The 11,606-nt window shown below is 40.0% G+C and overlaps 1 protein-coding gene across 8 annotated transcripts; it reads left to right on the top strand.

Moving 5' to 3' along the window:
• Window positions 554-8,257, top strand: LOC109726797 (ankyrin repeat domain-containing protein 11). 8 transcript variants are annotated; one of them, XR_002220613.1, is made up of 6 exons: window positions 554-1,802; window positions 3,986-4,493; window positions 4,924-7,209; window positions 7,486-7,521; window positions 7,737-7,852; window positions 8,005-8,257. XR_002220613.1 is itself a non-coding variant. In XM_020256586.1 (3 exons), exons 1-3 carry the CDS (start codon window positions 803-805, stop codon window positions 6,782-6,784), a joined length of 3,369 nt encoding a protein of 1,122 aa, XP_020112175.1. In that variant the 5' UTR covers window positions 554-802; the 3' UTR covers window positions 6,785-7,387. The 8 variants fall into 8 exon arrangements, 1 of the variants encoding a protein (XP_020112175.1); XR_002220610.1 differs by having other exon boundaries at window positions 7,486-7,852; window positions 7,962-8,257; XR_002220609.1 differs by having other exon boundaries at window positions 7,486-7,852.

Below are 11,606 nucleotides of genomic sequence, written 5' to 3' on the forward strand. Positions count from 1 at the left end.
TACTTTTTTAAAAAAATATTATTTTTTGATTCTTCTTATTTTAATGCTATGTCTTTACGGTAAAATTGAAAAAAAAATTTACTAAATAACTAAGTGTAATTTTTACAGTAAAAATATGGTAAATTACATAGGGACAAATTGAATTTTATCTTAATCTCTAGCCTAATAGGATATTGAAATAAATTATCCAACGACGACATAAATTATCGGATTTTATTTTGACCTTTTTAAAAAATCTTGTTACCTATAACTTATTGATATATTATTATATGTAATTTATTCTAATTCTAAAAACCAAATTAAAGTCAAAAATTTGCTATATGATTTCGTATATTTAATTATATATTTTTTGTTTACTATAAATACTGCAATCGTGGTGAGTAAATTAAAGAGTAATACAGAAGAAGAGGTTAATGCATTCAAAATTTCAAACAAAAATCTAAATAAAAAATGCTCAGGTACCAAGTTGCAATATCGAAAGAGTACAGGGATCGTGTGTAAATTTTATCCCCTACCTACTAAAGGAAATGTAATCCCTGTTTCACGGGTCTCGTCTCCTCTCTCTCTCTCTCTCTCTCTCTCTCCTCGCGTCGGCCCCCGTACCGCCCCCGAAACCCTAGCTAGGTTTTGATCCCTCATCCAAACCCTAATCTCGCCCCGCTTGAGCGAGCGAGCGAGCGAGCGATCGAGCGATCGATACCCTCTTCCATCTAGGGTTTCGATTCTCCGATCGATTTCTACCCCGCTTTCCCCTCCGAATCGCGCATCCGATCCCTAGGGCTTCGCTCGGAGGTCGCGATCCATGGCGGATCGGGGCGTCGGCGGCGCGGGGGCGGCGGCGCCGAAGCCGATCTGGGCGAAGCAGGCGGAGGAGGCGAAGCTGAAGAGCGAGGCGGAGAAGGCGGCCGCGGCGAAGGCGGCGTTCGAGGCCACCTTCAAGGGCGTGGACAAGCCCGAGGGCGGCGACGACGGCGGCGGCGACGACGACTCCGACTCCGAGGGCGACGACGACGGCCAGGACCTCTCCTCCAAGCCCCTCGGCCCCGTCGACCCCTCCCGCTGCTCCGCCGCCGGCGCCGGCGTCGCCGGGGGCACCGCGTGCGCCCCCGCCACCTTCGTCGTCGTCACGAAAGACTCCGACGGCCGCAAGGTCCCCAGCGGCGGCGCCGAGGTCAAGGTGAGGGTCTCCCCCGGCGCCGGCGTTGGCGGCGCCGATCTCGACGGCATGGTGAAGGACCAGGGCGACGGGACCTACGCCGTCACCTACGCGGTGCCGAAGCGCGGCAACTACATGGTGCACGTGGAGTGCGACGGTAAGCCTATCATGGGGAGCCCGTTCCCCGTGTTCTTCAGCGCCGGCACGGTTATCGGCGCGGCCGGCTTGCCGAGCGCCGCGGCGAGCCAGTTCCCCGGCATGGTGAACCAGACCATGCCCAACATGCCCAATTACTCCGGTTCGGTCTCGGGGGCGTTCCCCGGGTTGCTCGGCATGCTCCCGGGCGCACTCCCGGGGTCTTCGGGCGGCGTCGTGTTGCAGGGGGTCGGGGCGGCGCTGGGGGAGATCTGTAGGGAGTATTTGAGTGGGCGGTGTGCGAAGACTGATTGCAGGTTTAACCATCCACCGCATAATCTTCTGATGTCGGCGTTGGCCGCGACGACGGCGATGGGCACGCTGAGCCAGGCGCCGATGGCTCCGTCGGCGGCCGCAATGGCAGCTGCGCAGGCGATTGTCGCGGCCCAGACCCTGCAGGCGCACGCCGCCAAGATGCAGGCCCAGTCCCATTCTTCGGGAGATGCATCTGGTTCGTATTTTTTTCTCACCGTCTGTGTCTATTCTCTTTGTATTTATTACACTATCGGATGTTGGGTATTTATGATTAAAGGATTGTTCTTTAGCAGCTTAAGCTTTTATAAGACAGCGTATATTTCACATAGCTTCAGAGCTGGAGTTCTTGTTCAAATCCCTGTGTTGGGAGCTTGTGTTCAAAATCCGCGCAAGTTCCAACTCAGGGTGTTGACTTAAGCTTTTAGAGAAAAAAAGTGATTCCGTATTTGGGGTATTGCTTAGGAAAGAGTTAATATTACTGTTGTTAGATTTAACTTGCTTATCGTGGTCTCTTTGTTTGTAGTTTAAGGACCAAATTGTGGCACACTGTTCTTCAATTTGGTCTTGGTTTATAAAACTTTCTATTGTTGCCTTGTCAGCTTGGGATATGGAGAGATAAAATATTTGCTGCTTCCTCAGTAGTCATACAGGAATATATTTAAGAAATTCCTTCTGGGCTGATGTTACACATTTCTCTCACTTCGTGGTGCTTTATATGGTGACTATGTATCTATATGTACCTTATTTGGACCCAGTAGAAGATAGTTTTGTAGCTGATGACATTGACTTTCCTGTATACAAGTTGATCCAATTTTATATTTAATAAGCACCTTTGGATTGTATCTAGTTCCAATTGACTGAATTGAGTGAAGATATTCTATTTTGATTTTATTAATGTACAACTGGTGTACAATTTACTTTGTGGAATCTTTGTCAGATGTCAAATGGGACGTCTTAATATAAAGTAGGCACATAAATCAATCCTTTAGTAGTACTATCAGTCCTCTGCCCTCATCTGCACAAAAGGTTTCTTCACGAGGGAAAGCTACAATGTTATTCTGAGAAAATGATTTGATAATTTAATGGGTTGATAAATCATCTTAAACTTAGCATGCTGAAATGTTTCTAACATTCTTTAAATTGGCCGTTTGTATGAGCTAGAAAATAATTTATTTGCTGGAAGATGATAGGATTTCACGTATAAAACTAGTTTTAGGTGGAGAGAAACTTTATGTGATTAGTTCATAAACATTACTAATAGGATTAGATTAGGAGAAAGTGGTTTGGAAGAAAAGAGCTTAACTCATCGTCATTCACATTGGTGTGTAGGTAAAAAAATAGAGTAATGTTGGTGACTACATATGGGAATTATGGTTTTGGAAGTACAAATGAAGCAGACAGGGTATCTTGAAATTTACCGTTGCAATAATTGAAGAGGAGTGCCACAGGTGTGAGCCTTAGTGTTTAGGCTTAAGGCACCAAGCCAGGCTCCTTGGGGCCTGAAAGTGCTAGTCCGGGCAAAATGCCAATTAATTCCATCTAGCTTATAGAGAGGCTTCAAGTTGTATTAATGGGTTTTAGATGTCTATATATAATGGTTTAGAAACCCCGAATGCTCGTGTTGGAATTTTTATCTGCAATTGATATGTGAGCTTTAGATAGTTAATAAATTTGGCCATGATGTATCAGTTTGCACTAACATAGTAATTTGTCTATTGTGATAATTTAGTTTGGCACTATGTTAGCTTTTTTGTATCCTGTATATTAGCCTTCTAATGCATTTAGTTATTTTGAAAATTTGAAAAAAGTGTCTCATCTTCTTTAAGTGCGAACCTTTAACTATTTTTAAAATTTAGTAGCTAGAGTGTATGATTTGATACTCTAGTTGCCGACACTTAACTTAGTATGAGCGCTTTCGACTGGCGTACTACCTAGATTATTGTGTAATACTTTTGACTGTGATTGCTAGTAGTCTATGTTTCTAGAATAGCTCCGTGCATCATATTTGCAATGATATTACTCTTCTAAGTTGGTATTATGACTGAAGTAGTACAGCATTAGGGCTTATATGATAAGTGTGTATATAGAAGGATTTCTTTTCTAGCTCTTAAACAGTTACCTATTCCTTCGGAATGCAATGATATTGTTTAGGCCCAACTTTCCCCAAATTAGTGTTCTCATAGTGAGTCAATAACCAAGAAGTTAGATATATGTTTATCCAAGCTTTTAGTAACCATCTAGTGTGTTGGTTGACTCGAGCTTGCACATGTTCTGCTTTTTACCAAGTTAAACTTGTGCCGAAATTTGTGCTTTGCATGCTAAACTCTGCTTTTGTCGTTTTTTACTTTCTGTAAGGAACTGATAAATTTTCTTATGTAGCTTCACCTGATGGGGAGAAAAAAGCTGATGCTTTGAAGAAAACAGTACAAGTTAGTAATCTTAATCCGCTTCTCACAGTGGATCAGCTCAAGCAGCTCTTTGGTTACTGTGGTACTGTTGTTGACTGTATCATCACAGATTCGAAGCACTTTGCATACATAGAGTACTCTAAGCCTGAAGAAGCGACTGCAGCTCTGGCTCTGAATAACATAGACGTGGGAGGCCGGCCACTGAATGTCGAGATGGCGAAAACCCTTCCGCCAAAGTCTGTTATTGTTAACCCATCATTGCCTTTGATGATGCAGCAAGCTGTTGCTTTGCAACAGATGCAATTTCAGCAGGCTCTGTTGATGCAGCAAACTATAGCTTCTCAGCAAGCTGCTGCTCGAGCAGCTACGATGAAATCTGCGACGGAGATTGCTGCAGCCAGAGCTGCAGAGATAAGCAGAAAGCTGAAAGCAGAGGGTGGTATAGCAAGTGATGATAAAGAAACTAATAAAAAGTCGAGGTAATATGAACTTCTTCATGTACTTGTTTTTGCAAGTAATGCTTCTAGCAGCTGCCTTAGATGAGCGTACATTCCTGTTTGAACTTGCTTTCCCAGAAAGAAGCAACTAAACTTTTAGCACAAAGAAGGACAAAAAAAATGAGTTAAACAATCTAGCGCTTTTGTTGCGATTGAAAGCTAAAATGAGCTGTTGAGCCACAAAGTAGAACTTCCAAATCGAAGCTTCTACTTTTGTTGCAACCGGCAGCTGTTGGAGAGGATGTCAATGAAAAAGCTGTTAGTGCTTTCAATAGCATTGCTTAGCAGAACTTCTGCCAGAGCTATGGCTCTAAGCAGAATTTTGAAATGAATAAATTATTACATTTCTCCATGTATGTAACCCTTTTATCTTGATACGATGTATGCTGATATACTTTTGGATGTTTACCAGGTCGCCATCTCCCCCGAAACCAAGGTCCAAGTCTCGGTCTAGGTCACCTATCAAATTCCGCCGAAGCAAGTCTCGGTCTAGATCACCTATTAAATATCGCCGAAGCAAGTCTCGGTCTAGGTCACCTATTAAATATCGCCGAAGCAAGTCTCGGTCTAGGTCACCTATTAAATATCGCCGAAGCCGGCGGTCCCGTTCTTTCTCCCCACCAGCTCGGTACTCCCGTGATCATAGGTCGCGGTCACCAATAAGATCTCACTATTCGAGTCAGAGAACTGAAAGATTATACAGAGATGATCGCGACAGCCACAGCCGATCTGAAAGGAAAGAGCACAAAAGCTCCCGTGATCATTATTCCTCTAGTTCAAGAAGGAATAGAAGCAGAAGTGCAAGTCCTAGGGCCAAAAAATCGTCCCGAGCTGAGTCTAAATCTCCAAAGCATTCTTACAAGGATAGCTCTTCTCGCCGTGGTCGGCATTCCCGTTCCAGATCTCCAGAGAGAAAGCATCATCACCATAGTAGTAAAGACGATAACAGAAAATCTGAAAAGCATCGAAGTAGGCACTCCAGGTCAAGATCTCCAGAAAAGATTAGTAAAGAAGATAGTAGAAAATCAGAAAAACATCACAGTAGGCGTTCCAGATCGAGGACACCAGAAAAGGCACATCATCAAAGTGATAAAGGGAGTAGCAGAAAATCTGAAAGAAAGGAGGAAGAAAGAAGTTCTGAAAGAATTAGCACTGACACTAAGGATAGAAAATTAGATTCATCTGAAGTTGGCCGCAAAAGGAGTCCCTTATTAGGAGAGAATGAAGTTCTAGAACTTGAAGAAACAAGTAAGAAGAATAAAAAGTCTAAGGTGGATGATCAAAGTTCTGAGGGAAACCATGTTGAGATGAAGGATCAGAAGCTATCAGGGGAAGATGTTGAGCTGAATGAAGATAAAAAGTCTTTGCGTTCTCCGACATCAAAAGCGCATAAAAAGAATTTTGTTGATGAAGATGATAATGACAAAAAGAGTAGACATTCAAGCAGGCATGATAAGTCCAGAGCAGACCATCGTAGGAGACATGACAAATATGATTCTTCTTCTAGGGATATAGATTCATCAAGACACTCAAGGGATGATAAGAGGTCTTCACATAACTTGAGTTCAAAATCTCATAGAAGTTCACGACATTCACGGGAACGATCCTCGAGGGATACTGTAGATCACAAATCGGAGAAATTGAAACAGGATTGTGGGAATTTGGAAGATCGGAAAAAGAATGAGGGGCTTGAGCAGGATAATGGGAATTTGAAAACTGATATTGTGGCTAAGACTAAAGAAAATAATGATGTGCTAAAGGGTGACATCATTGTTGAGAAGACAATAAGTAATTTTGATGCATCTGAGAACAATGGAATGCCTATTGGAAAAGGTGATAACAGGGAACCAAGTTATGCAGCATTAGAGTTAGAAAATATGGAAACTTACGATGCAATGACAGTGAAAGATGATTTTAGACCAGAGCTGAAAGACATCGGAAACAGCGAACTAGCAGAACCAGCTCGTAAAAAGGCTAGGTATGTGGAGAATATCAATCAGGAAACAACGTGTATTGAAGATGGTACATCATTTGGAGAGAAAGATGTAGTCATCAAGGAACTAGCTAATAGTGGTTATGAATCTGATGAGCGAAGGGAACATGGAAGCTCTGTGGATTCAATGAGAAGGTCAAATACTGCTAGTCCTGAAAATTCAGAATTTCGTGGAATATCGAAGTTAGAGTCTACAGAGGTGAATGAGAGTTTTTCCTTGCTGGAAAAGCCCAAGGATTTAAAGAGTAATGACATATTAGAAGACGAGACACGGGATTGAGGAGCTCACTTCCCCTCCATGAGCCAAATCAGAGGAATTATACACATGCAGACATCAACTACAGTAGTGAACTTTGACTCTTACCTTAGTTTTCTTTGCAGGTAATGAAGATCTTGGAAGAGCATGGGTAACAAAGGGACAAAGGGGGAAGTCAATTTGTTTGATCGAATTTGTATCAACGGAGCTCAAGGATGAGCAATTAAACCTTAAGACTTCAAAGCCTTTTATTCTCTAGGAAATTCTTCTTCTGATAAGCTGAACTGATGTGGGTTTTATAGGTCCAATTTGTTGTATGTTTGTCCTTGCAGGTGTGTAACGACCTGGAACACATCTGAGAGTGGGCGGAGATCGTTTGAAGTACAATGAGTACATTCCTGTTTCAGATTACGAGTCAATATTGTTGAACTGTAACGAACTTATTCCTGGTTGGTGGAATTGTTTCTTATATTACCCATTTAGATAGTAAACTTTCAAATTTGATCTAATGGTCTCAAGTAGTTGTTCTTAACATGCCTCAATTATTCACGAGGTGCATTGCTTCTTTGCAAACATCTAATTTTTTCTCGACAGTGCAATATTTGTTTTTCCCTTTTTTTTTTTGAATTTTCTGATATTTCAATTACGGTGATTCCAACTATCTGTTTCTTTTCCTCTTCTTGTTTTTCTTTTTTTCTTCCTTTTCTTTTGTTTGTGGGTAACAGGATATTCATTTGAGAGGCTCAGCATAATGGGACTGGGTAACCTGAGAAACTTTTTTCTTCACTACCAACATGATATCTGCCTTCCCTTAGTTGTTTTCCAAGATAAGCAGTACAACTTTAAGATTTTCTGTTTTGAGATTGCTCTGCATTATTTACTTCGCGGGTTTGGTAGAAAAATGGGTTCAATACAGGCCATTATAAAGCATGCAACTCATGCAGCTTCAGTAGCGTGATTGTTGCTATCATATCAGATACATGCAGGTTTTTAAAACTGGCTCGCCGTTTGGGCATTCTCAGAGCAAGTTTGCTGAGTTTTCTTTTGGAACAGTCAAGAGGTATGGAGATGAAGATCAATATTACAAGTTTGGTGAGTACTGGATCTTTTGTACAAAGAAAAGTTTAGCTGTTCAGTTTGAAAATTTATACATAGACATTGCTCTATCTTTACGACAAGTGATGACCTCTACTTCCTTTAGCTTTTCTTTTTTTCTTTTTTCTTTTTTTTTTTTCCTTTTTCAGTTCTACTAGGTAAACTGACGAGGTTATAGAAAGTAGGTGAACTGCAGGATCAAACTAAAAGCTGCTGGACCATGCCTTGTTTGAATCTCTTTAACATTTTTTGCTGTGTTCCATGAAGCTAAATGCATTTGATTAACAATTATGTGTTGTGAATTCCTATTATTTATTGAATGTTTTGCTTCTTAATAGGGTTGTAAGACAATATGCTATTGCCAATTTTGACTGATCGAATGCCTAGTTAAATTATTACATTGTTGAGGCAGTCTTTTGTGATGCGACATATCTTAGACCTCGACTATCCTATAACAGTAGGGCTATCAAACAAATTGGTTTACTGGGTGCAGTGCTGTCTCATTCTGTAGATTCCTTCATTTATTTAAGTCTATTTTTCTTATTCAGTCTTGGGCTCTGTTAGCATCATGCGCTGTTAAGTAGAGAGTCTCAACCCTAGAGGCATTGCCTTGTAGGACTCTTCTATGTAGATTGAAGGATCAATGAGGCATCTCACCCCTTATTGGAGGTGAGAAATTCCGCTTACGCTTAGATAAATTGCGATTAAGCAAGATCAAATGATGTTGTTTAACAATAGTTATAAGTTGTATGATATTGTAGAAATGGTGCATATGCAAGCCTATAATTTTAACTTCCGTAAAACGTTTCAGGAATCAAGTGTAATTCTAAACTGATATTTGCACATGTCATCTGTTAAAAGGTTCTCTATTATTCTCTGCTATTGTTTTTCCATCCTATGTCAATTGCTGCTCGGTTATTTGTATGCACAGCATGCTTGCATAAGCTTCTTGAGGAATTCTTAAAAGTTTCTTTCGATTTGATCTTTGCGGCTGTTCTTTTGCATCCAAACGGAGCTCATTGAAATGCATTGTTAACTTTTGGCTTCAAATGGCATTGGTGAGTGTTGTTCCTCCACAACTTCTCGCTAGAGTTGCAGGCGATGTATGTGCGTGCCGGTGATGTATGTTGTTGATAAGCTAACTAAATCTTCGGCCGAGTGACTTTTCCTAATTTCATTAAAAAGAATCTCATGATTTGTGAGCCTCTGGTCAATTGCCAAATTATCTCGTAAAGATAAACATTTAATGATGCAGCTGCTACAACGTTTCCTACATATTATGATGTATTATACTGTATAGTGGTCTTATTTTTAGAACTTCATTAGGTTCCCTTTCGCCGTGAATTCACTCTTAATATCCTTATGCTTGCATCTTTATCGATATCTGCTTTGGCACCCGTTGGTAAAATCTTCGATTAATTGTTTCTGTATACCTCTAACAGTAACATTTTGCAATGAATTTGCGTCTCTAGTGTGAGCAGTTTTATTTCGGTCTTCATACTGTCCTTAAGTGTTGCAAGTAACTCTCTACGGTATGTTTTGTTCGACGAAGGAAATGTGAGTTGTAGTGATGTGGTTATTACAGGCAGGGTCTGTTTGGTTCACGGTTTGTAATAGTTCAGTAAATTTTTATTCCTTTAATTGAAAATATTCAAATTATTATCATTCAGCTTAAAGTTATGTAGTTGTAAAAGGTGTTGATGAAATAGTGGAATTATTGTAGTTTCTTAGGTATTTTTATTTTACCGTAATCGTTAGTAGTTCATTATTAAGAATATGCTAGTTTTTAATAATCTTTCAGTTCAAGTGGCGTGATAATTAAGTTTGTAACAAATTTGCTATTTTGAATGTAAAATAGGGTTAATTTTTCCGGAACCTCTCCATTTATGCCCAGGTACGTAAATATCTTTAAAAACTTGTCATTATCAAAAAAATCTTCTTAATTTTATGAATAATGAACTTCGTTTAAAATTGTCTTGCTTGCTCGTTTGCCCATGGTGCGATTTAGGGTTGAGGAGTTTAGGATTGTAGGTTTTAGGGTTCTAGAATTTTAGGGGTTTTAGAGTTTTAAGAATTTTTTTTTATGGTTTTTGGATCGGAGGATTTTAGGGTTTTAGCGTTTTTCAGAATTTTAGGGTTTAGGATTTAGCAGCGCGGACACGAAAATTAGATTAGTGAGTGTACCTAGAAAAATTTGATTAGTGAGTGTACCTAAAATAATTCTAACGCAGTCGAAATGTTAACTATAATTAGCTTAAAATGGGGCAAATTTTAAAAGTATTACTTTATCAATCTTTTGTTCTTTTTATAGTATTAGCACGTCGCAATGCGGGGTAACTATACTAGCATTTTAATAATTTGTTGTAATCATCACGCACATAAATTTTTTGCTTGCTTGCGGTATGCGCGCATCATGTGTTACCACAAGAATTCACTTATGGTGGTTTCAAATCAAATTAGAGTTATTCAAAATATTTTTGTTTCAAAGGATATGTTTTGCAGGTATCTAATCTGTCCGAAGGCAAACAAACTAAAAGGAATTATTGTTTGCTGCACAAGAAAAATCTAACCGATTAGGTTTCAAACGGAAGAACCGAATTGTGTATAGCCTTTGGTGCATTTATGTTGTGGTGCTGCAGCGATTCGGGCTTCGTTTGGGATTGCGGAGAGATTGCGTTACGTACAGTGAGAAACGACGATGAAAAAATATCTCGTTTGTTTCCGTATGTAATATTGTGTTCCGCGTATTGCGGTTAGTCGGTTATAATATATTTTCTACGGTCCCATCGAAGAACGCAGAAGTATACCCTTATATGCTTTTTCTCAATTCAATTCTATCTAATAGCGTTGGATAAACTTCAATGTCAAACTAAGCCCCAGTCTATTAATAGCAGTAACTTGTTGGGTTTAAACAATCGACTTAAAATGCTCGAGTTTTAAGTTACCGGTATCGTTGTGTTTAGTTCTCATGCATATACCTGCAGATAATTGTTTTCTTATGCAAAGTTAGGCTGCTCATGATTTCTCGCCTTTCCCCTCCATGGTAGGACCGGCAATCTGGCTCGTTGTTTGCGAGTCAGCTTGTGTTTGGCTTGAAATGAGCTCGCGATCGATCGCTCGTTTAATGAACAAGCGGAGCACGAGCTGAATTTTTTAGCTTGGAATCTTAACGAGTTGAACACGAGCTGGGATCAGCTCTGGCTCAAAATAGCTCGAATTTCTACTATTTGGATTTTACGTAAATCCAAATATAAAGAGACATACACTTTGTGAAATTAAATTATTATATAAAGATTCAGATTTTCTAATTTTCTTTCAACTTTTCACACAGTGGTAGGGCTAACAATTTAACTTTGTTATTCGCGATCCAGCTTGTGTTCGGCTTGTTTATTTACGAGTTGAATTTTTTAGCTCGATATTTTAACGAATCAATTAAATGAACCGAACACGAGCTGGTCCCAACTTATTCGTGTTTGGCTCGTTGAGAGCACTACTCCTTGGTGGCGTGGTAGTAACTGGAATGTCATGCCCACTACCTCATCAACATTTTGTCAACTAAAGAAATTGCATGGTTGATCTTACTTGTTAGACCATCTGAAATGATGAATTTAATATTTGGTGCACCAATGTGACAATTTACCAAGTCATTTGCTGCAGTATGTGAATTCTTTTTTAAAAAATTACTTACCCTTCTAGAGAAAGAGTGGCATATTCACTCATCTTCTCCAGGGTACAGGGTCTCTTTCCTTTA

The sequence above is a fragment of the Ananas comosus genome, linkage group 21, assembly GCF_001540865.1.
Source record: "Ananas comosus cultivar F153 linkage group 21, ASM154086v1, whole genome shotgun sequence".
Lineage (NCBI taxonomy): Eukaryota > Viridiplantae > Streptophyta > Magnoliopsida > Poales > Bromeliaceae > Ananas > Ananas comosus.